Genomic DNA, 27,353 nt, shown 5'->3' with positions numbered 1-27,353 from the left:
CAACATGTACAATGACAGCATCATACTTGTACTTGTTCTGGAGTGACCTAAGTGCATGTGTTATGTGGTGGATCCTAGCACCCGACAGGCAGCTGACAGTAACCTTCTCCTTTTTCAGTCTGGTGAGTGGAACATCTGTGTGTGCCTTACTATAGAGTGTCTTATTACTAGCGTGTTTGGCATGGTGTTTTGCCTTAGGGGCTGTCGTGAGGCACACTGCTGAGGTGAATTGTGTGTTTTCTGGCTTGTGTTTGGGGGTGCAGGTTGCTTGTTTGTCTGCTTTGGAGGGCCCTGTTTCTTTTTCAGATTGTTACCTAGTGCCTCCGAATATGTTTTTGCGTATTTGTGTATGTTTTGCCGGTGCTTGTTTTGTAGATTCATGTGTGACTGTTGGTGTGATGCTAGTGGCTCTCTTCTCCTCTTGACTGTCTGTTACAGTCATAGGTTGAGAGCGCTTAGCCTCCAGTCTGGCTGTGTATTTGCATCTCTCAAGTGTTTGTGTCTAGAGGTAAGAGGAGAGGGTTGTCTGTATACATGAGGCAGTTGTGACATTGCCTCAGGATGCCCAGTTCCACCAGATGAACTGGAGAGTACACCTGAAGCTGACCTCTGGACATGCTTGGAAAAGTAAATTTCACTTGTCTTGTGGACAGTCGAGGGTCTTATGCTGTATTATAATAGTGCTGTCTAGGAGATTTGGACAAATGCTGATTTGGGTTATGCAAGTGCTGCAATAAGAGCAGTTGATCTGAAGCACTTGAGTTGAGGCTTGACTAGTTCTAAGGGAAAATTTGCAGTGCAGACTTTGTGGAGCCAGGAATAGTATACCCCACCTAACCGACGCTGCTCTGTGCGCAAGACCACGCAAAAAGAGAGTTGCAGGGTTTTAAGAGAGAAAGATCAAGGAGTTTGGAATTGACCTAAAATGGCCAATAAAACTACAGTTTCTAGGCAGTAACTACTCCTACAGGGACAGGCAGGCTGCTCAGTGTTCACCACTGCCACTTTTTTTTTTGTTTTTGTTTAAGGATAGCAGAGACACACAAGCAGCAAACTAGTCAGAACAGTGCAATAAATGACCCCAACACGTGTGTCCTAGGTCAGTGGCAGGTACAATGCAATTTTAAGAAAAAAGGATTTTAAATTAAGTGCAACACAAAAAATGCAATAAACAGGCTCTAGGTATGTTCTAAATACTGTTTCTAACACAGATATCAACTTTTGCAAGCAAGAAAATGCCGAAAAGTAGGCGGCAATGCAGTTTTTCTAAGAAATAAATCAGATGAAAATACTTAAAATCTCAAAAGTGGCTCCTTTCTTCTCTCAGCGTTTTCTCCTCTTGGTAGGTGCTTCAGCAACAACTTTCAAGCCTGGAAAGATGCCAAAACCACGCAGCTGCATGGTTTTAAGAGAGAGAGAGAGATCAAGGAGTTTGGAATTGACCCAAAATGGCCAATATCACTATAGTTTCTAGGCAGTAACCACTCCTACAGGGACAGGCAGTCTGCTCAGTGTTAACCACTGCCACTGGTGAACACAGAGACTTCCCTTTAGCCCAAGTAAGCACTGGCCTCCAAGAAACTTACAGACAGTTCAGAACAGCAACTCTGTAACTGAACTTTTTTTTTAAATTATAGAAAGTGGGAAAATAGCAAGATTTTTTTTGTTTTTGTTTAGGATAGCAGAGACACACAAGTAGCAAACTAGTCAGAACAGTGCAGTAAATTGCCCCAACACGTGTGTGCTAGGTCAGAGGCAGGTAAAATGCAATTTTAAGAAAAAATGATTTTAAATTAAGTGCAACACAAAAAATGCAATAAACAAGGCTCTAGGTATGTTCTAAATACTGTTTCTATCACAGATATCAACTTTTGCAGCCTGGCTAATTACTTAAACTCACCTTTATCATCCCTCAGCAAACCTGTGATGGATGTAATCTTAGAGGCAAGGAGGCCTAGTACTAAAAAATCTTATCTGAAAAATGGAAAAGATTCTGTGCTTGGAACCAGTCTCAAGGGATGATCACAGCACTGCCCAATTTACCTCGGATTTTGCAATACTTAACTGAGATGCTTCACAAGGGCCTGTCTTTCTCCTCCATTAAAGTCCATGCCTCAGCCGTTTCAGCTCCTTATAAAAACAGAATCTCCCCTCTTCTCTCATCCTCTGCTCAAGCAGTACCTCAGAGGGGCCAAAAATTTCAGACCACCCAGGAGAGCTCCTACCCCTGCCTGGGACCTTAACTTTGTATTGGAGAAACTCACTTTACCTCCTTTCGAGCCAACTGCTACTGCAGACTTAAAATTTCTTTCTTGGAAAACAGCTTCCCTTTTAGCAATCACTTCAACTAGAATGATATCTGAATTACAGGCCCATATGACAGTGGAGCCTTTCATCATCTTTCCTGCAGACAGGGTGTCACTCAGGACCAATCCATCCCTCATGCCCAAGGTGGTATCCAATGTGGCTCTTAATCAGTCCATTCATTTGCCAACCTTCTTTCCCAATCCACGGAACAAAGGGGAACAGATTCTGCATTCCTTGGATGTGCACAGACAACTTAGATTCTGCTTGGACAGGACTAAACCTCAAAGAAAATCTGAACGACTGCTGGTAGCATTTGCTGCAGGGGCAGAGGGGAAGGCTATTTCAAAACAAACCGTTTCTAAATGGTAAGCCATTGCATTCATTTCTGCTATAAGCACCATGGAAAACCTGTCCCCCAGGGGATCAGATCTCACTCCACCAGGGCTGCATCTACTTCTGCAGCCTTTCTCAGAGGTATTCCTACCAGGGACTTCCTAGAAGCTGCTACCTGGAGTTCTGTACATACTTTCACCAAGCATTATTTGCCAATTTTCTCTAAATCCAGAGCTGGCTTTGCCACTACTGTCTTGCAGGGCCTTATAGCTGGCCCTAATGCTATATAAACTCCTCCTCCCAACCATAGCCTTGGGAATCTACCCAAATGTAATGACTGCAACAGTGGAACATGAAGAACATAATACAGTTGTGTACATGTACCATAAATGTAGATGTCCGAGTGTATTCACTGTTGCAGTCCTGGTTACCCTCCCTCCAGCCCCCTAACTTCTTCTGGCTATACCTCTACTTTCCTTTACTGTGCTTAAAAGCCTTTTTGGTGTATTTGCTTTTTGTTGGAGGTATACCTTTATGTTTTTATGTTTATTTGCTCCCCATTAGGGGGGCACCTGACATCTGGGGCAAGAAATCTGATGTAATGGTGTCAGCTGCATGTTTTATACCCCCTGACGACCAGACGTCATGGAAGAAGGGACAGCAAATGACGCAGGACCCAAGACTTTGTTAATCAGGCCGACTGACGGCAACCTGCAAGCGGATTACCCAAATGTAATGACTGCAACAGTGAATACACTCTAACATCTACATTTATGGTAAGTGTACAGAACTGTACTTTTTCGTCTGGGCGCTTTCTGTGCAGCGGCTGCATTCATCCCTAAATTTGCATGGGTTTCTTCCAGGTGCTCCAGTTTTCTCCCACATTTCAAAAACATGCATCTGGAGAGTTTCTCCCCAGGCCTCTGCTGAAAATGGTCTCTGTCCTAGTCGAACTTTCCCGGTAATCAAATGTTAAATAAATTGTGCCTGGCATATAAGGCATTGTCAGACGGACCTCTTTCTTATCTGCAAAACAAAGTTACCCATTCTAAAGACTTCAGTCTTGCCTGTGATATGCATAGGTCCTGCTGGAGAGAGAGAGAGAGAGAGATGTGATAGACTACCTCTTCTCTGGAACAGGTCCCCATGTGGTGCACAGTTCCTCCCTAAACCAGTTCAGGTGTAACTTGGACAATTAGATGGGGAACAGGAAATTCATCCCTGGTTTTGCACCTATAAGGTCTGTAATGGGCACAGGCAGCCTGCAAATGTTTCATCTCCCAAGCCCCTGCTTACACTTATCAAGGGTACCAGAAATTTGGGATGCATGGCTAGGCTTAAAAAGGCCCTTGTGGTCGTTTGCCTAGTACACTCCTATGAACCTTTGAACCTATAAGTCTTGTACATTCTTTTGGCAGTAAACTTAGTCTTCGACAATGTGAAACACATGCATTATGGGGGTAAATATTAAGGAGTTCGGGGCTGACACACTACATTTTTCCCGGCTTAGATCTGACAAGTGGGCTGAAGGTCCATCAGTCATATTGGACAGATGTGGCTGAAAGAATCCAGCATTACGGTAAGTATGTGCCTACAAAACTATTGCTGGGGTTGGTATAATGGTTAAGGTGTTTCCCTCACAGATGAAAAATCCAGGGTTTGATTCTCACTAAGAGAAACTGTCTAGGTTTAAAATGGTCCACAGGTACAGCTAGCCTGTTACCTATGAAGCTATAGCTATCATATAAATGCTGCTGTTGCTAAAGTTGCTCATATAAGTACCTCAGACTGAGGAACCGTGGAAAAACCATGAGTTTATTCAAGCTGACAAATTGATCATGGAATTTGAGGTACAGATGGCATTTTCATTTGTTATATACTGGTAATTCTTGAAATGGAGACTAGTACAGATCATAACTAGGATAGTTCTTGTTGCTGCTGGCCTGCTATGCTTGATGTGCAATGTAAATTCTCTATGCTGTATGTCACTTAGATGAGGTTGTTTCTCAAGAAGGGGTACTTATCAGAAATCATATTGATTTAATTGGTTTACTAACTTTTTAAACAGCTTACTTTTGTAATGCTAATGTTTTATTTTTTTTAGGTTCCTCAAAGAAAAACACAAAGCAGATATTTTGATTTGGATACTTCGCTTTTAAGATTGAAAAGCTTACCTGAAAAGAGGTATATATTTTGTAATTTTGTTAGAGAATAACATGCAAGTACAATACAACTGATTAGTAAAATCCCTTTCTCGGATCTCTGCTTTCACATCATCAGATGTTTAGAGTCCTATATGACTGGTGATGTGCTGTTTTACACAGATATGCACACATGCTCCTGCGTGTGCACGCACACGCATATAAAGTCCATGAGCTTCTACAGGGAATGCCATTTGTATTTTTCCTGAGTACACTAGGAAAAAAGTTCAGGACCTTCAATAACTCATTACATTCTAAGTGTACAAAAAATCGTGGTCTAAAAGTGTTCACAAGCTTGTGTAGTTTGTGGATTTTGATTTTCCCCTCAGGAAATCCAGCAGTCTGTCCCAAAAGCTTCCTTCACAAGGACAGGCTTTACTGGATCTGTGTTCAGAGCTTGTGCAGCAAGTGTTTTAAGTTCAGCATAATTGTGTATTAAATAATTTTTTGGTACTAATACACAGACCAAGCCAACGATGCAAGGTGGAAATTTCATATGTGGTCCTGGGTGGGTCTTACATGATGCAGAATAGTAGTTGTAGTAATTTTATTTATTTATTTTATTTTACATTTGTTGACCGGGCTAGTCTAACTGGATATATGTCCATTTTCAGTAGAGGCCCGTGGAGAAAAGCTCCAAACTAACCACAGTTATAACAAGGTTAAAGATTACCATAAATTAGCTTACAAATAGTACTTAACTAGGTAGTAAATAACAGTAAAATAGTAAATAGCAATTAAATCAAATATGTTATGTTGTACATAAAATGACAAAAAAACAGAAAATCGGACGTGACTTTTCAGATGAGAAAAATACTTAGATGTAACAGTAGTTTTACTGTTAACTTTTCGTTTCAGCTAAACAATCATATCTTGATTAGTATATAAACAAGGAAGTGTTATAAACAGATGTGAAAATGTAGTCAGGGTTACTACAAGGGCATAGCCAGTGTGTTTTAAGGTGTAATTTGAGTTTTTGTTTGAAGAGGTGTAGGGAAGGAAGTAATGTAAGTTCACTAGGTAGAAGGTTCCAGTTTTTGCCAACTGTGTTCGAAAAGAGTGAGTCACCTGCCAAGTTGTTGGACATGTTTATGCTAACTAATAGTTTATTCGAAGAGCGTAAGGTATTGAGATTTTTCTAGGGGATTATAAGGTTGGAGAGAATTGGAGTTTTGTTTGGATCATAAAGGATCTTATGGGCTATGGTAAGTTGGTTAAATTGAAGCTGATTCAGTAGTTCAAGCCAGCCAAGTTGTTTTAGATTGTGACAGTGATGGGTTCTGAAGGGGTTGCCAGAGACAAATCGGGTGATGTTATAATAGTAGTAGTATAATAGTTTCAAACAAGAAAGGCACCTTTAGAAACCAAGGCCAGCTTATCGCCAGAGCAGCTAATTCTGAATAAATCAGCGTTCTCATTTCTAGGGACTGCTCCCAAGTGCAGTTTAATAGTAGATTCACCTTTCCTCTGTGATTTTTTTTCTCTGCATTGCTATCAAGATAGGTCGACTTGAAAATACTTTTAGGTTCATAGGTAGGTACTAGGCTATTGGCCCTAGGGCCTATATAAGTCTAGCCAAATGGTACCCTGGCTTTTGCCAACCAAGAAAGTTATTTTCCTGTGCCCCTGTCAAGCAGAGCCCCAGAAGTGATCCCCGGGGTGAATTTCCCATCTCCCATCCAATCAAGATTTTTCTTGAAGAGTGCTAATGAGGAGCTTTGTTTGATATAGATAGGTAGTTTGTTCCAGAGTATGGGAAGTCTCTGGGACAGGAACCTATCCCTCCAGCATGTTCTGTTTATTGTGGTGACAAGGTTTAGGTCCCTAGAGCGTGTAGCTCTGAGGGATTGGGATTTCTTTATGTGAAGCATGTCCAACAGCTCTGGGTTTGACATAGCTTTGTATGTTAGGCAGAGATCGCCTCTGAGTAGGCGATATGCGACAGAGTAAAGCTGGAGTTTTTTGAGACGGTCTGCGTAGGGCATCTGTTTGAGGCCGCTAATCCTCTTTGTGATGTATTTCTGTGGCCTTTCCAGTTGTTGTAGATGTCTTGTGAGGTACATACCAAAAGGGCGTTGTACTCTATAATGGGTCCAATGAGTGCCGAGTAGAGGGGAACAATGACCTCTTTTTTCCTGGATGAGAAATTTTTTGTGTTGAGGTGTGCCACGTAGAAGGATTTCCTGACTACTGTAGCGATGTGATTATCAAAGGAGAGACTACTGTCCACCTGTGTCCCAAGGTCTCTTATCACACTTTCGGTGTTAAGTAGACTACCGCCTATGTGGTAGTTCATGAGTACATGTGAATTTGCACATAATTTTCTTTACTTCACTCATTAAATACCCATGAGACTATGGTCTTTTTTTATAGGAGCATGAAGTTTACACCACAGGTATATACCAAAGAACAGTAGATAACAGCAAAATACAGCCTTTAGCAAGCATAGTAGACAATGTGACATTGTAGCAGTAAAGGTTTAGTAGCCCTTATCAAAATTAAAATGTGCTACAGAGCAAGGAAATATAAAGCAGGGTATAGCAGGAAAACATGACTCTGTTACCTGCATTCCTGTAGATGTTGCATCCTTTTTTGTACAGTATACACAATGTAGCAGTGCTTAGCTGGAGAGATACAGGACAGATGACCTTCTGTTCTCATGTTGCAGTATTCTTCACTTTAGGGAGTTGCTGCCTGCAGCACTGGACATCCGTCCAGTATACCAAAGTCTTGAAAGCAGGGGTACATGCGACGTTGCATGTAAAAGCCATAAACTGACGCTGGCTATATCTGTGATGTCTGCATGTACCCAAATCAGAACTTTTCTGCTGCAATGCGTTTCATACGTTTGATCGCCAGCTCCTATAATCTGGTGTTTATTTGACTTTGGCCGTCCATTTTTGATGATCGCTTCAGGCTGTCCGCATTCAGATAAGTACCTTTGTGGGTTTTTTGCTTGTTTCTTTACCTGTTTCAGACGCATGTTATCTACAAAGGGAAGGTGCACTTGTGGAAGACAAATTCCACAAAAGGACACATGGTCAGCGTTTATTCTGTTTAGGGGCAGGTCACAACTACAAGTCCTGTGATACTTGTCAATCTTTTGTCCCAAAAACTCTGCAAAGCTGTTTGTCGGCTTTAAATCTGTATTTAGAGAATCAGTGATTTTGACGCTTGGTGTCCAGGATGGCAGGCAGAGCGGGAACCTCCGATGAGCCGCCAAGGAAGAAGGCTAAAAAAGTTAGGCCTGACGTCCAAGCTGTGCCTAAAGAATCTGGTGAGATACTCCCGGTGAGTGTTAGCCCAGGATTGCTCCAGACTTTGGATACCTCACTGTTACCGGGAACCAAAATAAAAGCCAGTGCAGTCAGTATCTAGATTATGTCCACTGAGGCTTTACAATCATCATCTCCTGATGATGAGGGGGAACCATGGCTCATGGCATCGGAGGAGCCTTCTACTGCCTTGCCATCCATTCCTACGTCATCACCCAGGCCTACTTCTGTTACTGCTCCTTCCACTCCTTTAAAGAGGATTTGGAAGGAAAAACACAGGGCTAAAGACCCTACTCCAGCTTGGGAGACCTTTTCTCAGATTTTATTCAAGACCTTTCAGGTACTCCAGACCCAGATTCCCCAGTCAGGGGAACCACTTGATGTTCTTCGTGTTTCACTGTTGCAGTCATTACATTTGGGTAATCTGCTTTCAGGTTGCCCTCAGTCAGCCTGATTAACAAAGTCTTGGATCCTGCATCAGTTGCTTTCCCTTCTGTGATGTCAGGTCGTCAGGGGTATAAAACATGCAGCCGACGCCATTACATTAGTCTTTCTTTGCCGTGTGGTGCCTAAAGCAGAAGCAGTGCAAGTGCTGGTCGGCCGACTCCTGAAATTTTCGTTTTCGAGTTTCAGAACTGAAGTCTTCAACTTAAAGCTAAGTACCCCGTTGGGGAAACTTTTTCTTGCTCCTTACCAATGTCAATAAAAGTTGATAATTGCATTACTTGTGGAAAGCAAATACTTCATAAAGATTTTCATTCGTACTGTATTCCTTGCCTAGGCCCTGACCACGACGTACCTTGCTGTTGGTTTTGTGCTTTATTTAATTAGCGCACTATCCGCCGTCTGTATATTTTTGCCTCTAAATATTTCGGTTCTCGGTTTAATTATCCAGAAATATCATCTGTTAGCCATCCGACTACCGGGAGTCTGCAAAAACGCAAAGATGAAGACAGAGACAGGCCGCCGAAGTCCAAAACTGCAGATAACGCTTCTCCTAAGCCAGTCGCCAGTTCGCCGGTACTCAGTGAGGAGCTTGATACCCGCTACTTCCGATTGGCAGACCTCTTCTGAGACCCATTCGGAGTCCGGTATGCCGCGAGATACTTCAGCTATGGAACCCATGGATGGCTCTACCTTGGATGGGTCCGGAGCTGCTGTGCAGGCACCTGCTTCTGAGGGTGTTTTCAGGCCTACAGGACTTGCATATTAAATCGACAACTCCTTCATTACTAAGGCCTAAATCTCGATCCATGTCTAAAAAACCGATGCCCAGGCCACATGCTCAGGCCCCTGTGCCTAAAAAACAAATGATAAAAATGGCTGAAGATATAATAACTCTAATCAGGGGTAGTCAAACCCCCCCCCCCTCCCAAGAGGCCTAGGGCTGAGCTTGATTATGATTATTCTGATCAGGATTCTGTTTCTTCTGACTCTTCTGATTACTTGGACTTGTCCATACCTACTTATGAGGATTCTGATGCAGAGGATTCTATTCCCTCTGCTTCCCTTCCTGAGGATTTTTCTTTTGGGGAAACTTTACATACTTTAAGGGAGCATTTTCACTGGGAAAGCGAGGAATTTTCGGATTCAAAAAAGAGGCTTAGGGATTTCCTTCTCCTTCCTCAGCATAGGCCTTTGGCTATACCTCCTGTACTTGACATTGTTGATGTTTTCTCCGAATCCAGTTTGGCCCCCGATTCCCTGCCTCCTGCTCCTAGTAAACCTGACAGAGATACTACAGGGTTCTTGAGTCCCACAAGTTCCTTTTCAAAAATCCTGTTGCATATCCAGAGACTATTTCTCAGGGGCCCAAGGGCATTAAGGCTTCTACTGTTAAAAATCCTACCCCTTCTGGTAGAGACTCCAGGACACTAGATAGATGGGGTAAAAAGGTTTATACTTCTACAACTTTGGCAATCAGAGCTTTAAACTGCCAATTTCATATGTTAAAATATCAGCAACATGTTATTGGACTGCTTAAACAGAAAATGATGTGGATTCCTGACTGTGTGGAAAGTAAAGATTTACAGGACTGAATGCATTCTGCTGAACAAGTTGGAAAACATACTTTGCAATGTGGTTTTGATTCTTTACATGCCTCTTGCAGGGCTGCTGTTACTGGGTCTGTGCTTAGAAGGCATGCTTGGCTTAAAGAGCAGTCTTTGCCTGATCATGTTAAAGCTAAATTGTTGGATGCTCCTTTAAATCAGGACCGCCTGTTTGGCAACAAGGCTGAAGAATTTCTTAAAAAGATGGAAAATAAAGATAAATCTATGCAAACTGTTAAAGATTTTTTTACAAGTGCAACCTCCTAGATTTAGTAGGCACTGGCCTACTAAGAATTGGTCCTTTCCAGTCCCTTCCAGGTCTTCTCAAGCCAAACCCAGACACAGCAAAAACCCCAGGTTTCAGTCCCAGGAGACTCTCAGAACTAAGCAGTGGGGGGCCTCCACTTCTAAATCTGGAAATAAATCACCCCCTATGGTAAACAGTCTCAATGACTTCCTTTTAAAATTCCCAAGCACTTATCTTTTGACCGCCCCTTTGGGGGGAAAGATTGCTCTTCATGCAAAGAACTGGGAACTCATAACCCAGGACAAATGGGTTTTAAATATAGTGTCCCAGGGATACAGATTTCATTTCCAAACATTGCCAACACCAAATGGGTGGCAAGACCTGTCCCCAAATCAGTGGGCAGAGGCTCAGAAACAAATACTTTTCCCTCTTAAGCATGGGGCTATTCAACTGGTACCAGAAGAGGAAAAGGGACAAGGTTTCTACTCCAGACTTTTTCTGGAACCCAGAAAAGACAAATCATGGCTTCCAATCCTGGACCTGTCTACTCTAAACACCTTTCTGGAGATTCCAAAATTCAAGATGCTGACTCTTCACCAATTACTCCCTATGCTTGGCAAAGACGCCTGATTGGCAACACTAGATTTAAAAGAAGCATACCTGCACATCCCAATCAGGGAATCTTGCAGAAGATACCTATGCTTCAAAGCAGGCTGCACGCATTATCAGTTCTCTGCACTGCCCTTTGGCTTGTCTACTGTGCCCAGGGTGTTCACAAAGTGCCTCGCTCCAGTTATTGCATTTTGCAGACAAAGAAGTATTCAAATATACCCATATGTGGACGATTGTCTAATTCAGGCAGAAAGCCAGGGCATACTTTTGAATCATCTGGCTTTTGTAAAAAGGGTTCTAACTTGTCTGGGGTACATCATAAACGAAAAGAAATCACAACTGGTACCCAGTCAACAAATTACATTCCTGGGAGCAAGCTTGAATACAACTTCCCAGATGGCTTACCTCACACCACAAAAGCAAATTAATTTAGTAACCTATTTCAAACAAGCGGCCACAAAAACCCTGCTATCTGCAAGACAAATACTGCAAGCCTTGGGGTTCATGGCCTCCTGCATTCTTCTAATTCCATATGCAAGACTGCGTATGAGGAAACTACAGTGGTAACTAAAAAGCCTATGGAGTCAACATTCTCACAGCCTGGAAACAATGAATCTGAAGTAGGAGATTCATTTGTCTGCAACCTGTGGGTTATGGATCCGATATCGGATCCGAACCGGCATGGTTTACCAGCTATGGATCCAAGCTCTCAGCTCCTCCCCTCACCCATAATGCCCTGCTCTACCCTAATGACCCCAGATCTCGTTTGCCGCGCATGGTGACCGGATTGTTTCTCAAGCTCTCAAGCTAAGTGCTAGTTTTAAGTGTTAAATTGCAAAATTTAAAAGATTTTATTGGTTTTTTGTGTGAAAGTGTAGGTTTCCCTTTTTGTATATTTACTTTTTAGAGTTAATCTAAAAGTTATATCCCTCCCCTCGCTGTTAGCGTAGTGTGTGTGTGTTGGGCCTGTGAGTTTATATTGTGTTCTTTAGTTACTTTTAGTTTTTTTTAGTAACTACTGTTTTTAGATTGGGATGGCAGAGCAACCCAAATCTATCTTTTCTAAATGCTCCGAGTGTGGCCATAAGCTTTCCCCAGCTGATGGCCACACTCGGTGTGTTAGATGCCTGGGGGTTGAACACCTCACATCTGGATGTTCCATTTGTGCAGGGTTCAACCCCAGGGCATTGAAGGAGCGGAGGTCCAAGCTTGTTTTGGCGGGCCTTTTACCGCCGGACTCGGCTCCGACCTCCGCTCCTTCGGGAGTAACCGTACCCACGGTTATTCCTTCTGCGGCGCCCCCTCCTCCTCCTGGGACTCAACCTCCCGTTTCTGGTTCGGAGGAGAAGGGATGCTAAGAAAAGGGACCGGAGGGAGAAGCACCATAAGCGGCGGGCCGAGACCTCTGTTTCGGCCCCGCCAGCCAAGCGGCTTCTCCCGGCTCGTCGGCTCCATTGTCGGCTCGGTCTCCTCCTTCGGCTCCGGTCTCCAGTGTGTTTTCACGGGACCTGAGGAGGAGGAGACCCGATCTCCGTCGAGGCTATCGAGGAGGCACTCCAGGCCTACCTCGGTAGCCTCGTCGAGATCTACGTATAGCCTTTCGGATGCTGATCTGGACGGAATGATGAGAAGGAACATCAAGGCCCAGATGAAGATGGGGGTGCCCTTGCCTCCCCTCTGGGGAGCTCAACACCCTTTCTCAAACCGATTGCTCCTTCTCCGACCCGCTACCGGGTTCGGAGCAGCTGGAGCCGAGCAGCCGAGCGGTGGTGGGTCGGCGCCCGATAGTGCTTTGCCGGATCCGACCCTGCCCTCGAGTGCATCGGATCCGACCTCGGAGCCTGGATCCGAGCCTCGGATCCGGGGATCAGTGCTCGCCGGCGCCGTCTGTGTCGGGCGCACTGTCGCCGGATCCGAGCGCCGGCGCCGGCTCCGATCCACTCTTCGGATCCGAGGGGAGCCGATTGTCGGATCCTTTGGTCGAGGTCGGCTCCCTTCGGCGTTTGATGTAGTGGAGAGGGCCCTGTTGAGGGTCTCCGGACCCCGGCACTTGTTTCGGCTCCGTCCAGCGCTCCCTCTGCACTGGGCCAGGCTTCCACCATCCGGCCCTTGGGACAGCCTGCTTCTGTGCCCCAAGCTGCTCCAATGGAACAGGTTGCTGCTTGGAGTCCTCTGACAGCCCCCAGAGGATGTTCCTCGCAAGCATACGTGCAAAGGAGGCACATTGACTCCCCGAGTCTCTCACGGAAGACACGGACTTGGAGGAAGGGGAAGGCTCCCACGGTCACCCCGAGGATGTCTCATTTGGGGACATCATGGAAATGCTCCGTATAAGGGGTGGTCTGCCCCAAGTCTTCCTTGGGCGAGTCCGTGTTCTTGGAGGCATTTGAAGCGGGCCCGTCTACCTCTTGGGTGTCCCTCCTGCCGACCCCTGGTGGACCTCATTACCACCAGGGCGTGGAAGGAACCGGACACCGTGGAGCCAATCCCTAAGAGGCCCGATAGGATCCTTAGCCCACCGTCCGACCGTGCCCATTGGAGTAAGGGGCCTCCGGTAGATGCCATGTTGACGGCGGCCACCAAGAGGGAACTTGCTCAGGAGAGTCCCTCAGCCCATCCCCCGAGCAAGGAGTCTCGGATGATGGACCGCTTGGGGAAGTGGATGTTTAGTTCAGCGACCTTCTCGGTAAGGGCGCTGAACTACCTGGCACACGTCATTAGGATGCAGCGAGATCTCATTAAAGAATACGCTGCATCTCCCCCAGAGTCCATGTCGGAGGAGGACAGGATGCTGCACTCCACCCGCATGGCCACTCTTAGATCAGTTACTAATACCTCTATGCGGCTACTCTCCCATGCTACGGAAGGTGCCGCTAGAGCTGCAGGGGCAGGCCTAGTCACTAGACGTCAGGCCTGGCTCCGTCACTGCGATTTTTCTGAGCCCTTCAAAGCGTCGTTTGCGAACGCCCCCTTTGATGGTTCTGCCCTCTTTGGCAAAACCGTTCGCGAAACCTTGACCCAGAGCGAGAAGGACGGGAAGACGCTGTCTGCCATCGGAATCCGCTTCTCTGCACCCCAGAGGCCCTACTCTAGGAACCAAAAGGGTCAGAAGAAGATGTGGTTCCGGAAGTCGCAGCAGTCCTAGCCTGCTCCGGACAACCAGTCCTTCCGTGGCAGAGGAGGACAGGGAGGACGCCGCCCTAGAGGCAGAGGGGCTCCCAGGAACTTCGGGTCCAGAGAACCTTTCTCTGAACAGCCCGCGCAGCAACCCTGAGGGGTTACCCGGCTGCTCCACTCTGGAGGCAGTCGGGGACGTTCGGGGCACCTAGCGGCATGGGAGTCCATAACATCAGACCGCTGGGTTCTCCAAATCATATCCAGAGGATACCGCATCCCTTTTCTTCACTTACCAAAGTTGAAGTCCCTCCCAGACGTTCCACCCGGTCAACGGGAGGCCGCTTTGGCAGAAATTGGCCATCTGCTAAAGAAAAGAGCTATCCAGCCCGTCCCCCCAGACCAGATCGGATCAGGGTTCTACTCCAGGTTCTTTTTAGTGCCAAAAAAGACGGGGGAACTAAGACCAATTCTAGACCTTTCTCTCTTGAATATGCAGTCCCCAAGGAAAAATTCTGAATGGTCACTCTGCAATCTATTCTCCCCCTTCTGGGAGAAAATCACTGGATGTGCTCTATAGACCTCAAAGATGCGTACTACCACATCCTGATGGACAGGCGCTCCAGGAGGTTCCTCCGCTTCCGGCTGGGAGCCAGTCACTACCAGTTCGGGTCCTTCCCTTTGGTCTCACCACAGCCCCCAGGGTGTTCACCAAAGTGTTAGCAGTGGTAGCGGCCCACCTGAGGCTTCAGGGGTGCAGGTCTTTCCCTACCTGGACGACTGGCTTCTTACCGCCCCAACAAGGCATCTACTATTATTGGCGCGAGACTCCTTTCTCCATCTTGCTCCCTTTCTGGGCATTACAATAAATAGAAAGAAATCCAACCTGGCCCACACAGCTCTTAGATTTTATAGGGGCCAGGTTAGACACAAGCGTTCTGAGCCTTCCTCACTGCGGACAGAGTTCAAAATCTGCAGCTCCAGGTGCGGGCCATTCTCCACTCAAGTTCTGTTCAGCGGAGTTGGTCCTGAGGGCTCTAGGGTCCATGGCGTCTGCTATAGCACTTCTTCCTCTTGCCAGGCTCAATATGCGCATCCTCCAGTGGACTCTCTTAGTACAATGGTCTTACCTTGCTCTCCCTATGCATCATCCCATTGCGATCAGCAAGGCTTGCAAGCGGTCCCTCCTGTGGTGGCTTCACTCCCCAGATCTCCACGGAGGCCGCCCATTTTGTGCTTCTCCCACTCTCGCCACGGTGACCACGGACGCCTCCCGCCTCGGGTGGGGGGGCATTTTGCAGGCCGGACCGTCCAAGGCACGTGGAACGATACAGAGACCTTACTGCATATCAACGTTCTAGAGATGAGAGCAGTGCTCTTAGCGTTGCTAGCACTTCAGGACTTTCTTCCCTTGGGAACAATTGCGATTCAATCGGACAACATGTCTGTTGTCTGGTACATCAACAAGCAAGGGGGAACAAGGTCTTACCCCCTTTGTCAAGAAGCCATGAGAGTTTGGGAATGGGCAATCTCCACCAACCGCTTTCTAATAGCAACGCACATTCCGGGTTGGTCCAACATCCTGGCGGACAAGCTCAGTCGCACCATTCTGACCCCTTACGAGTGGTCTCTCAATTTTCAAGTAGCGGAACGCATATTCGCACGGTGGGGAACCCCTTCATGCGATCTTTTTGCCTCTCCCTCAAACACCAAGTGCGACAGTTTTTTCGCTCTGATACCTCCTCCAGGAGGTTCTCCAAGAGACGCTCTGGTGCATGCTTGGCCACCCGGTCTTCTTTACGCTTATCCACCCTTGCCTCTGATGCTCCAAGTTCTTCAGAAAGCCTCTCGGGTGGGTTGCAGAATGATTCTCATTGCTCCGTTTTGGCCTCGACAGATCTGGTTCCCCTTTCTAAGGTCTCACTCGGTGAATCCTCCTTGGATTCTAGATCCCATTCCGGATCTGATATCCCATCCATCCTGCATACCTCCTCCGAACCTGGACAACCTGAAGCCGACCGCTTGGCTGCTCCAGTTCCACTCTTGATCAGGACTCCCGGTATTTCGTCACCTGTTAAGGCAATACTGGTGGCAGCTCATAAACCGTCCACTAGGAAGGTCTACCGTAGCAAGTGGAAACGGTTTTCTTTGTGGGCGGAGCGGCAAGGCCTGAATCCCTTCACGGTTCCTCTCCCTTTAGTGCTTGACTTTCTAACCACTCTTTTTAACGATGGGGCCAGCAGTTCCACAGTCAAAGTACAACTGGCGGCAATTTCTCATTATCACGTTGGCCATGACTCTAATCCACTTATGTCAGCCAAGTTGTGCAAAATTTTCCTTAAAGGTACTTTTCTTCTCAGGCCCCCTGTAAAACAAGTGGTTCCTCCTTGGGACCTCTCCTTGGTTCTTCAGGCCTTGACTGCCCCCCCCCCCTTCGAACCAGCGGCTACGGTGGATCTCAAATTCTTGTCTTTCAAGACAGCCTTTTTAGTAGCCATTACATCGGCCAAGAGAGTTTCAGAGCTTCAAGCATTATCAGCTAAACCTCCTTACTTGGTATTTCATCCGGACCGTGTTTACCTCAGGACCAACCCGTCCTTTCTTCCTAAAGTAGCTTCTGAAGCAAACATTAATCAGTCCATTAACCTCCCTGTTTTCTTTCCTAAATATGAAAACAAAGGTGAATACAAGCTTCACTCCTTAGATGTTCACAGGCAACTTAGATTTTATCTAAACAGAACGGCTGGTCATAGGCAATCCGACCAGTTGTTTATTTCCTTTGCTAAATTTAATTTGGGCAAGCCAATTTCTAAAGTTTCTCTGTCTCGCTGGATTTCACAGTGCATCTTATTGGCTTATCAAGCTTCAGGAAGGCCCGCACCGGAGAGTGTACACGCCCATTCAACCCGGTCAGTATCTACCTCGGCAGCCTTCAAGGCTAGGATTCCTCTAGATGATATTTGTGCAGCAGCCACGTGGGCTTCATCTCATACTTTTATTTCCCACTATAAGTTGGATCTTGCATCTAGGGTAGAGCATCATTTGGCTCCAGGGTGCTCTGGAATATCCTTCCATGATGGCGCCCAAGATTCAGGTAGCTGGGGACTCTGTCCCACAGGTTGCAGACAAATGAATCTCCTACTTCAGATTTAGAAGTTATGTACTCACCATAACGTTCCATCTGAGTAGGTGTATTCATTTGTCTGCAACCATCCCGCCCTCCTATCCCCCTGGCCTTTCAGTTTCCTGCATATTATGTGTTACCCTTTTCAGGGTGTTTTTGCTGTGGCAAACTCGATCTGAGGTCATGAGGGTAGAGCAGGGCATTATGGGTGAGGGGAGGAGCTGAGAGCTTGGATCCATAGCTGGTAAACCATGCCGGTTCGGATCCGATATCGGATCCATAACCCACAGGTTGCAGACAAATGAATACACCTACTCAGATGGAACGTTATGGTGAGTACATAACTTCTAATTCCTATCATACCTTGCTACGCCTAGAGTTCCTCTGGTGGGCAGAGGCCTGCTACTAAAACAAGGAACTACCATTCACACTACCCCCTGCCACCCGAACCCTAACAACAGATGCATCAAAACTATGCATGGGGTCTCACCTGGCAGGGAATTGCATTCAGGGCAAATGGAACCCAAGTCAAATGCACCTACATATCAATCAAAAAGAAATGTTAGCTGTACAGAATGCTCTGACAGCCTTCAAGGACTACATTCTTCCAGGACAACTAATGATAAAGACGGGCAACACCATGGTTATGTGGTACATAAACAAGCATGGGGGCTACACATTCCTATCCCCTCTGCAGACTAGCCATGGCATTGTGGAACACAGCCTTGAGCTACCAAGTGCACCTACAAGCTCAATTCCTGCCAGGAAAATTAAATACACTGGCAGACAGGCTAAGCAGAAACCTCATGGGCCCACACGAGTGGAAACTGGAACCAAGTATTTTCAACATGTTGACAAGCGAGTGGGGGATCTCAGACATAGATCTATTTGCCTCCCCCCAGAACTACCAGTTGGACAAGTTTTGCACAAGGACTCCCCACAAACAAGCCTGGAAAGTGGATGCTCTGTCCTTCAGTTTACGCCTTCCCCCACTGCCTCTGCTCTCCAAAGTTCTACTAAAAGTCAAACAGGACAAACCAAGGATGATCTTGATTGCTCCAGACTGGCTGCGCCAACACTGGTACCCCCTCCTGCGCAGTGTGTCGCAGTTATCTCCATGGCACCTGCCTCAGACCCCTTCCCTGCTGTCTCAGCAGGAGAACCAAATTCTTCACCCTCAGCTTCCAACATTGAACCTAGCTAATCACTTAAATTCACCCTTATCATCCCTCAGCAAACCTGTGATGGATGTCATCTTAGAGGCAAGGAGACCTAGTACTAGAAAATCTTATGCTGAAAAATGGAAAAGATTCTGTGCCTGGAACCAATCTCAAGAGATGAGCACAGCAGCGCCCAGTTTACCTCAGAGTTTGCAATACATAACTGAGATGCTTCACAAGGGCCTGTCTTTTTCCTCCATTAAAATTCACGCCTCAGCCATTTCAGCTCATTATAACACAGAACCTCCCCTTTTCTCTCATCCTGTGCTCATGCAGTACCTCAGAGTGGCCAAAAACTTGAGACTACTCAGGAGAGCTCCGACCCCGGGACCTTAATTATGTATTGGAGAAACTCACTCTGCCTCCTTTCGAGCCAGCTGCTACTGCAGACTTGAAATTTCTTTCTTGGGAAATCAGCTTTCCTTTTAGCAGTCATTTCAGCTAGAAGGATATCTGAATTACAGACCCGTATGGCAAGTGGAGCCTTTCATCATCTTTCATACGGACAGGGTGTCACTTAGGACCAATCCATTCTTCATGCCCAAAATGGTATCCAGTGGGGCTCTTAATCAGTCCATTCATTTGCCAGCCTTCTTTCCCAATCCACAGAACAAAGGGGAACAGATTCTGCATTCCTTGGATGTGCACAGACAGCTTAGATTCTACTTGGACAAGACTAAACCTCAAAGAAAATCTGAACAACTGCTGGTAGCATTTGCTGCAGGGGCAGAGGGGAAGGCTATTTCAAAACAAACCATTCTAAATGGATAAGCCATTGCATTCATTTCTGCTATAAGCACCATGGAAATCCTATCCCCCAGGGGATCAGATCACACTCCACCAGGGCTGCATCTACTTCTGCAGCCTTCCTCCGAGGTGTTCCTACCAGGGATATTCTAGAAGCTGCTACCTGGAGTTCTGTACATACCTTCACCAAGCGTGATCATTTGCCAATTTTCTCTAAATCCAGAGCTGGCTTTGCAACTGCTGTCTTGCAGGGCCTTATTAGCTGGCCCTAATGCTATATAAACTCCTCCTCCCAACCATAGCTTTGGAAATCTACCCAAATGTAATGACTGCAACAGTGAAACATGAAGAACATAGTACAGTTGTGTACACTTACCATAAATGTAGATGTTTGAGTGCATTCACTGTTGCAGTCCTAGTTATTCTCCCTCCAGTCCCCTAATTTCTTCTGGCTATACTTCTACTTTCCTTTACTATGCTTAAAAGCCTTTTTTGGGTGTATTTGCTTTTTGTTGGAGGTATACCTTTGTGTTTTTGTTTATTTGCTCCCCATTAGGGTGGCACCTGACATCTGGGGCAAGAAAAACTGATGTAATGGCATCGGCTGCATGTTTTATACCTTTGATGACCTGACGTCATGGAAGAAGGGACAGCAACCGACGCAGGACCCAAGACTTTAATCAGGCTGACTGAGGGCAACCTGCAAGCAGATTGCCCAAATGTAATGACTGCAACAGTGAATAAACTCAAACATCTACATGTATGGTAAGTGTACACAACTGTACTTTTCTTGAATAGAATCTAAGGAAGACTATTCCTCCTCAGATGAACCCTTGACATATTGTTCCCAGATTGAATCCCCTAAGGATTTTGCTACTCCTGTGGAAGAAGAGACCCTCACTCCTGACTCCCCTGGAGAAAATTTCTCCTTTGGGGACACTATTTGCCTATTTAGACAGTATTTTAAGTGGGAAACCTCATATGTTTGAGTCCAAGAAAAGATATTTTGAATTCCTGCAGATGGAGCGGCCCTCACCATCTGCAGTTCCTCCCTTACTTGCAGCTTTCCAGGATTGCCTTCTCAGCTGTTTACCAGAGCCCAGAGTAACAGCCTCCTGCTAACAAGAGACCAGACAGATTTTACAAAGTGTCTGCAAAGGAGCAGTACCTTTTTAAGAACCCTCCAGCAGATCTTGCTGATGTTCACTGTTGCAGTCATCACTTGTGGGTTATCCCTGCTGGGTAGCCCTCGGTCAGCCGAAATACCAAAATAAACTTTTTCCCTTGCGCTGGCTGCTGTCGCCTTTGGACTGACATCAGGTCATCAGTCGTATAAAGGAGAGCAGCCAGCACCATTACATCACTCTTTCTTGCCATGGAGCTGGAAGCAAAAGCAGATGATGTCCTTCTGTTCCTATGTTGCAGTATTCTTGGTGTGGATTTCCTGCCTTCAGGTGGACCCGTATGTTGGCTCCCATACAAAAGCTTCAGCTTGGCTGTTGCAGCTGCATGGGACGTCACACGTAGGGCCATAAACCAGGGAACCCTATGTGTGACATCTGCATGCACAATCCTCAGAACTTTTCAGCTGCAGATGACTTTGCATCGTGCGCTCACTCTCCAGACGTTGGATCGGCTATAGATAAGTAACCCGTTGGGGTTTTGCATTTCTAATGTTTTACCGATCTTTCACACTGCTTAGGCTTGGTTGTTGTAGCTTTCAGCTGATGTCAGGTAAAAAGGAAAAGTGCCAATGCGGGCGCCAAATTCCCCATAAGGACGCCCATGACAAATGTGTTTTTTTGCTTAGGCTTGGAACATGACCATAACGCCTGCCCTATTTGTAAATCTTTTGTGCCTAAGACTTTGCGTAGCTGTCTGGCAGCTTTAAACCTTTACTTAGAAAACCAGCGCCTGAAACGGCTGGCTCTCAGAATGGATCCCGCTTCGGAGGCTGCCCAAGAACCTCCGCGTAAGAAGGCCAAGATGCATAGGCCTTCATCGCCTGCTGCTTCGCACCCAGACGCCCCACCAACTACTGATGTAGGAGTTGAGCGTTAGGTGGATCCGTTGGTTCCATCGACCTCCCTCATGGAGACCGCTGCCCAGTGACGTCCGGCACATCCACAGAGCTTTCTCAGACAGACGCTTGTCGTTGTCGAGGGGGAACCAGATTTGGGGGTTCCTTCGACTAGGATCCAGACCTCGGATACAGCCGGTGCCAAACCCAGCTCTAGACCGACTCCAACCAAAAAGAAGCAGAAAACTAAGCATATTTCATCTGCTTCTGAAGCCCCCCAGACTGGGAGGCCTTCACCTCCTCTCTTATGTAGGCTTTTATGGCCCTTAGGCTTTCTGCCTCACCCACAACTACTTTACCTCTGCTTACCCCTAGGCCTACCTCTGCTTCTTCTATTCCTATGGCTCCCCTCTTTGAGGAAGAAGAAGAACATGAATCTACCTACTCTTCCTCAGATTAATCCATCTCTTATACATCCCAGATTGCTTCTCCCAAAGAATATTACTCTCCTGATGAGGATTCTGTGGAAGTGGATTCTCCACCTGAAGACATTACATTTGGTGAAACAATCACCAAAATGAAAGACGACTTAAAATGGGATACTTCCCAAATGACAGAAACCCAAACAAGATGCTTTGAACTGCTGCAAGTGGAGTCCTCCTCCCCTTCAGCTGTTCCCCCTGTTCTTCCTGCATACTTGGATGTCTTTACTGCAGCTTCTAGAACTCCTGACTCACAGCCTCCTGCACCTAAGCACCCAGACCACTTCTACAAGGTGCCAGAGGAACAAAAATTCCTCATAAAGCCACCCTTAGCAGACTCAGCAGTGATTGCCATTGCCCCTGATAAACAGTCTAGGTTGCTGCCTTCTGCTTCCCTGTTGCCCACGGATAAAGATATCAAATCCCATGGATAGGATAGGCAAGAAGGTGTACACATCCTTCACTTTGGCCTTCAGAGCCATTAACTATCAATCTCATATGACCAAGTATGCCCTGGACTTAGTCTCCCAAGCCACCTCTATGCTGGCTTTAATTCCTGACAGTCCCATTAAAATGGATATCTCCTCCAAATTGTCCTTAGCACTACACGTGGCTAGACACTCTAAGATGCAGCTATGATGCTGCAGAAGCTTCTGCTCGCTCTGCAGCATCAGCATCTGTCCTTAGAAGATGCTCATGGCTTAGACTACAAAATCTGCCAGAGGATTTCAAGTCCAAAATCTGGGATGTCCCCCTGGATCACAACTTCCTCTTTGGAAAGCAATCTGCAGACCTATTTAAGAATCTGTAAGAAAAAAACAAGAGTTACAGGATATTAAACATCTCCTGGTATCCCTATACCCAAATTTATAGGAACTACCCCGCTAAGACTACCTTTGTTAGGCATAACACACATTCTGCTGCCTCCTCATCCAGACCCAGAAGAGGAACTAGAAGACATTCCTCATCCAGGCCCACCTCCTCAACTTAGACAGCCCTTTCAGTACGGGGGAGGTCCCAATAATGCGTGACTGCCATGCTCATCTGCCCCTCTCAGCTCGCCTTACCCACCATTTCCCCTTCTGGCAGAATATCACCACAGGGCAATGGGTATTGACCATTATTCAAAAAGGATACTTTCTGTCCTTGAAGCAAATTCCCTCCTGGAAAGGCATTCCACTTCCCCCAAAAAAAGAATGCCATCTCCTTCCACAAATTTTGTCAGAAATGCAACAACAAGGCACAATAGACCCTGTTCCCACAGGGCAAGAAGGAAATGGATTCTACTCCCTTCTGTTCCTAGTGCCTCGAAAGGATGGTCCCTGGAAACCCATTTTGGATCTCTGCTTCCTAAACCTTTACCTGCAGGTACCATCATTCAAAATGCTGTCACTTCACACTCTCTTACACCCTCATACCCTCAAATGCTTTCATGGCCACCTTGGACCTAAAAGATGCTTACCTGCGCATTCCCATCAGGGTATTACACAGACGTTTCCTGTTTCTCTGGCCCATGCTCGCACTTTCAATTTACGGCCTTTCCCTTTGGCTTATCCAATGCCCCAAGAGTGTTTTAAAGTGCCTAGCCCCAGCCATTGCCTTTTGCAGGACCCAAGGAATCCAGATTTACCCATATCTGGATGACATCCTTATCCTGGCACAGTCAGAAGATTCCCTCTTAAGACATCTACACTTCACTATGTCCCTTCTACAAAGTTTAGGGTTAACACCAAACCTCAAGAAGTCCTCCCTGAACCCAGACAAGGGCAAGATATTCCTAGGTTGCAGAGTCAGTACAGAACGAATTAAAGCCTTTCTCCCACAGGACAAAGTCCTGTCTCTAGCTTCCCACTTCCAGGAAGTTTTGTTCTCCCAGACAATCACTGCAAGGCAATTCCTTCGACTCCTGGGATTGATGGCAGCAACCATCCCCATGCTACCTTTGGCCAGAATGCATATGCGGAAACTGCAGTGGTACCTAAAAAATATCTGGTCACAGCACCAGAATCATGTGGAACAAGTTATTCCCGTTCTCCCCTGTTTAAAGAAGGAAATCATGTGGTGGATCCACCAAGTACAACTAAACCCGGGCCTTCCACTGCAGCCCCCTCAACCCACACAAATATTGCATACAGATGCCTCAGACTCAGGTTGGGGAGCCACCTTGCACTCTTACAGAGTCCAAGCCCAGTGGCAACCTCCCATGGAAAACAAGCACATCAATGTAAAGGAGATGACAGCAGATGTTCTTAGGGTTTCACTGTTGCAGTCATCACATTTGGGTTATCTGCTTGCAGTAATCCTCAGTCGGCCTGATTATCAGTCTTGGGTCCTGCATCGGTTGCTGTCTCATCTTTCATGACGTCAAGTAGTCAGGGGTATAAAGCATGCAGCCAACACCATTACATCAGTCTTTCTTGCCGTGCGGTGCTCGAAGCAGAAGCAGTTCACAAGTGCCAGTCGGCCGACTCCTGAAATTTTCGTTTTCGAGTTTCAGAACTGAAGTCTTCAATTAAACTAAGTACCCCGTTGGGGAACCTTTTTCTTGCTCTAAACCAATGTCAGTAAAAGTTAACTATTGTATTTCTTGTGGAAAGCAAATACTTCATAAAGATTTTCATTCATACTGCATTCCTTGCTTAGGCCCAGACCATAACTTACCTCGCTGTCGGTTTTATGCCTTATTCAAACCTCAATCTATTAGTCGTCGGTTCATTTACGCTTCTAAATATTTTGGTACTCAGTTCAGTTATCCAGAAAATGCTTCGGTAAGCCACCCGACTTCCAACATTCTGAAAAAACGCAAAGATAAAAACAGAGACAGACCGCATAGGTCCAAAGCTGCTGACGACGCTTCTCCTAAGCTAGTCGCCAGTTCGTCGGTACTCAGTGAGGGGCTTTCGCAGCCTCTGATGCCCATTACTTCAGATTCGCAGGCCTCTACTGAGACCCATTCAGAGTCCGGTATGCCTTGAGATGCTTCCTCAACTGTGGAACCTGCGGATGTCTCTACCTTGGATGGGTCCGGAGCTGCTGTGCAGGCACCAGCTTCTGAGAGTGTATTCAGGTTTACTGACTTGCATATTAAACAGACGCCATCTTTTTCAAGGCCTAAAACTCGATCCATGCCTAGAAAACTGATGCCCAGACTGCATGGTCAGGCTCCTATGCCTACAAAACAAATGATAAGAATGTCTAAAGACCTTATTACTCTAATCAGGGGAAGCCACCCTTCCCCCTCTGAGACCTAGGACTGATTTTCCTTCTGATTCGTCTGATCAGGACTCTGAAATTTCTGTTTCCACTGATGACAAGAATTTACCCTTATCTACCTATGAGGATTCTGATACAGAGGACTCCATTCCCTCTGCTTCCCCTCCAGAGGATTTATCTTTTGGTGAAACCTTGCATACTCTTAGGGAGCATTTTCGCTGGGAAAGCCAGGATTACTCTGACTCCAAAAAGAGACTTACGGATTTCTTACTCCTGCCTTAACACAGGCCTTTAGCTATACCTCCTGTACTGGACATTGTTGATGATGCCTTCTCGGAATCTAGCCTGGCCACCGACTCTTTACCTCCTGCTCCCAGAAAACCTGATAGGTATTACAGGGTTCCTGACTCTCACAAGTTCCTTTTTAAAAATCCTACTGCCAATCCTGAGACCATTTCACAGGGACCCAAGGGCATTAAGGCTACTACTGCCAAAAATCCTACCCCCTCTGATAGAGATTCCAGGGTGCTGGATAGATGGGGTAAGAAGGGTATACACTTCTGCAACCTTGGCCATAAGGGCCTTAAACTGACAGTTTCATATTCAGCAGCATATTATTGGATTGCTTAAACAGAAATTGATGTTGATTCCTGACTGTGCCAAAAATAAAGATTTACAGGATTTAATGCATTCTGCTGAACAAGTTGGAAAACATACTTTGCAATGTGGTTTTGATTCATTAGAGGCATCTTGCAGGGCTGCTGTCACTGGGTCTGTACTTAGAAGGCATGCTTGGCTTAAGGAGCAGTCTTTGCCAGATCATGTTAAGGCTAAATTGCTGGATGCTCCCTTAAACCAAGACCGCCTGTTTGGCAACAAAGCAGAAGTAGTACTTAAAAAGATGGAGGAAAAAGCTAAATTTGTGCAAACTGTTAAAGATTTCCTGCAAGTACAGCCTCTCAGATTTAGTAGGCATTGTCCCTCTAAGAATTGGTCCTTCCTTGCCTCTTCCAGGCCTTCTCAGTCCAAACCCAGAACCAGCAGAACACCCAGGCTGCAGTCCCAAGGGATTCGCTGGACTAAGCAGTGGGGGCTCCCACTTCCAAAGCAGGAAGTAGTAAGACCCCCCACCCCATGGTAAACTGTCTCAATGACTTAACTTTAAACCTTCCAAGCCCTGCTCAACTGACTGTTCCTTTAGGAGGCAAGATTGCCCTGCAGGCAAAAAAATTGGGAACTCATTACCCAGGACAAATGGGTTTTAAATGTAGTTTCCCAAGTTTACAGATTCCACTTCCACTAATTACCAATCCCAAATGGTTGGCCAAATCTACCCCCAAATCAGTGGGCAGAGGCTCAAAAGCAAGTTCTCTCTCTAAGTATTAGGGCTATTCAACCTGTCCCAAAAGAAGAATGGGGACAAGGTTTCTACTCAAGACTTTTTCTGGTACCCAAAAAAGACAATTCCTGGTGTCCTATCCTATAATCCCAAAATTCAAGATGCTAACTCTTCATCAGATGCTTCCTATGCTAGGCAAAGATGCCTGGTTTGGCAACACTGGATTTAAAGGAAGCCTACCTGCACATCCAAATAAGGGAATCTTGCAGAAGATACCTACGCTTGAAAGCAGGCTACATGCACTATCAGTTCTCTGCACTGCCCTCTGGCTTATCTACTCTGCCCAGGGTATTCAAAGTGCGTAGCTCCAGTCATTGCCTTTTGCAGGCAAAGAAATATTCAAATATACCCATACCTGGACGATTGTCTAATTCAGGCAGAAAGCCAGGACATGCTATTGAATCATCTGGCATTTGTAAAGAAATTGCTAACTTCTCTGGGGTACACCATAAACGAAAATAAATCACATCTTGTACCCTGCCAGCAAATTGTATTCCTGGGAGCAAGCTTGAATACAACTTCCCAGATGGCCTACCTCATGCCAGAGGAACAAGTTCATTTGACAGCCTGCTTCAAACTACTGGCCACAAAGACCCAGCTATCTGCAAGGAAAATACTGCAAGCCCTGGGGTTCATGGCCTCCTGCATTCTACTAATTCCATATGCAAGACTGCATATGAGGAAACTACAGTGGTATCTAAAAAGCCTATGATGTCAACATTCTCAGGATCTAGAATCAATGATTCATGTCATGCCTTGTCTACAGATAAGGGTTAGTTCCTTTGGTGGGCAGAGGCCTGCCACCACAACAAGGGACTGCCATTCACTCTACCCCCTGCCGCCCAAACCCTAACAGACGCATCAGACTATGCATGGGGGCTCACATGGCAGGGAAGTGCATTCAGGGCAAATGGAACCAAAGTCAAATGCACCTGCATATCAGTCAAAAAGAAATGTTAGCTGTACAGAGTGCTCTGACAGCCTTCAAGGACCAAATTCTTCCAGGAC

General features: G+C 46.2%; 1 protein-coding gene across 1 annotated transcript in view; it reads left to right on the top strand.

Moving 5' to 3' along the window:
* Positions 1–27,353, top strand: part of FAM214A (family with sequence similarity 214 member A) — a 1,637,733-nt gene that overhangs the window by 788,209 nt on the left and 822,171 nt on the right. The window contains exon 7 of the mRNA XM_044078844.1: positions 4,745–4,824. Within this exon, the coding sequence (XP_043934779.1) occupies positions 4,745–4,824 (80 nt within the window). The remainder of the gene's footprint in view (positions 1–4,744; positions 4,825–27,353) is intronic.

The sequence above is a fragment of the Protopterus annectens genome, chromosome 7.part1, assembly GCF_019279795.1.
Source record: "Protopterus annectens isolate FY-2018-M chromosome 7.part1, PAN1.0, whole genome shotgun sequence".
Classification (NCBI taxonomy): domain Eukaryota; kingdom Metazoa; phylum Chordata; order Ceratodontiformes; family Protopteridae; genus Protopterus; species Protopterus annectens.
The sequence above is the reverse complement of the archived record's forward strand: the minus strand, read 5'-3'. Positions and strand labels throughout refer to the sequence as shown.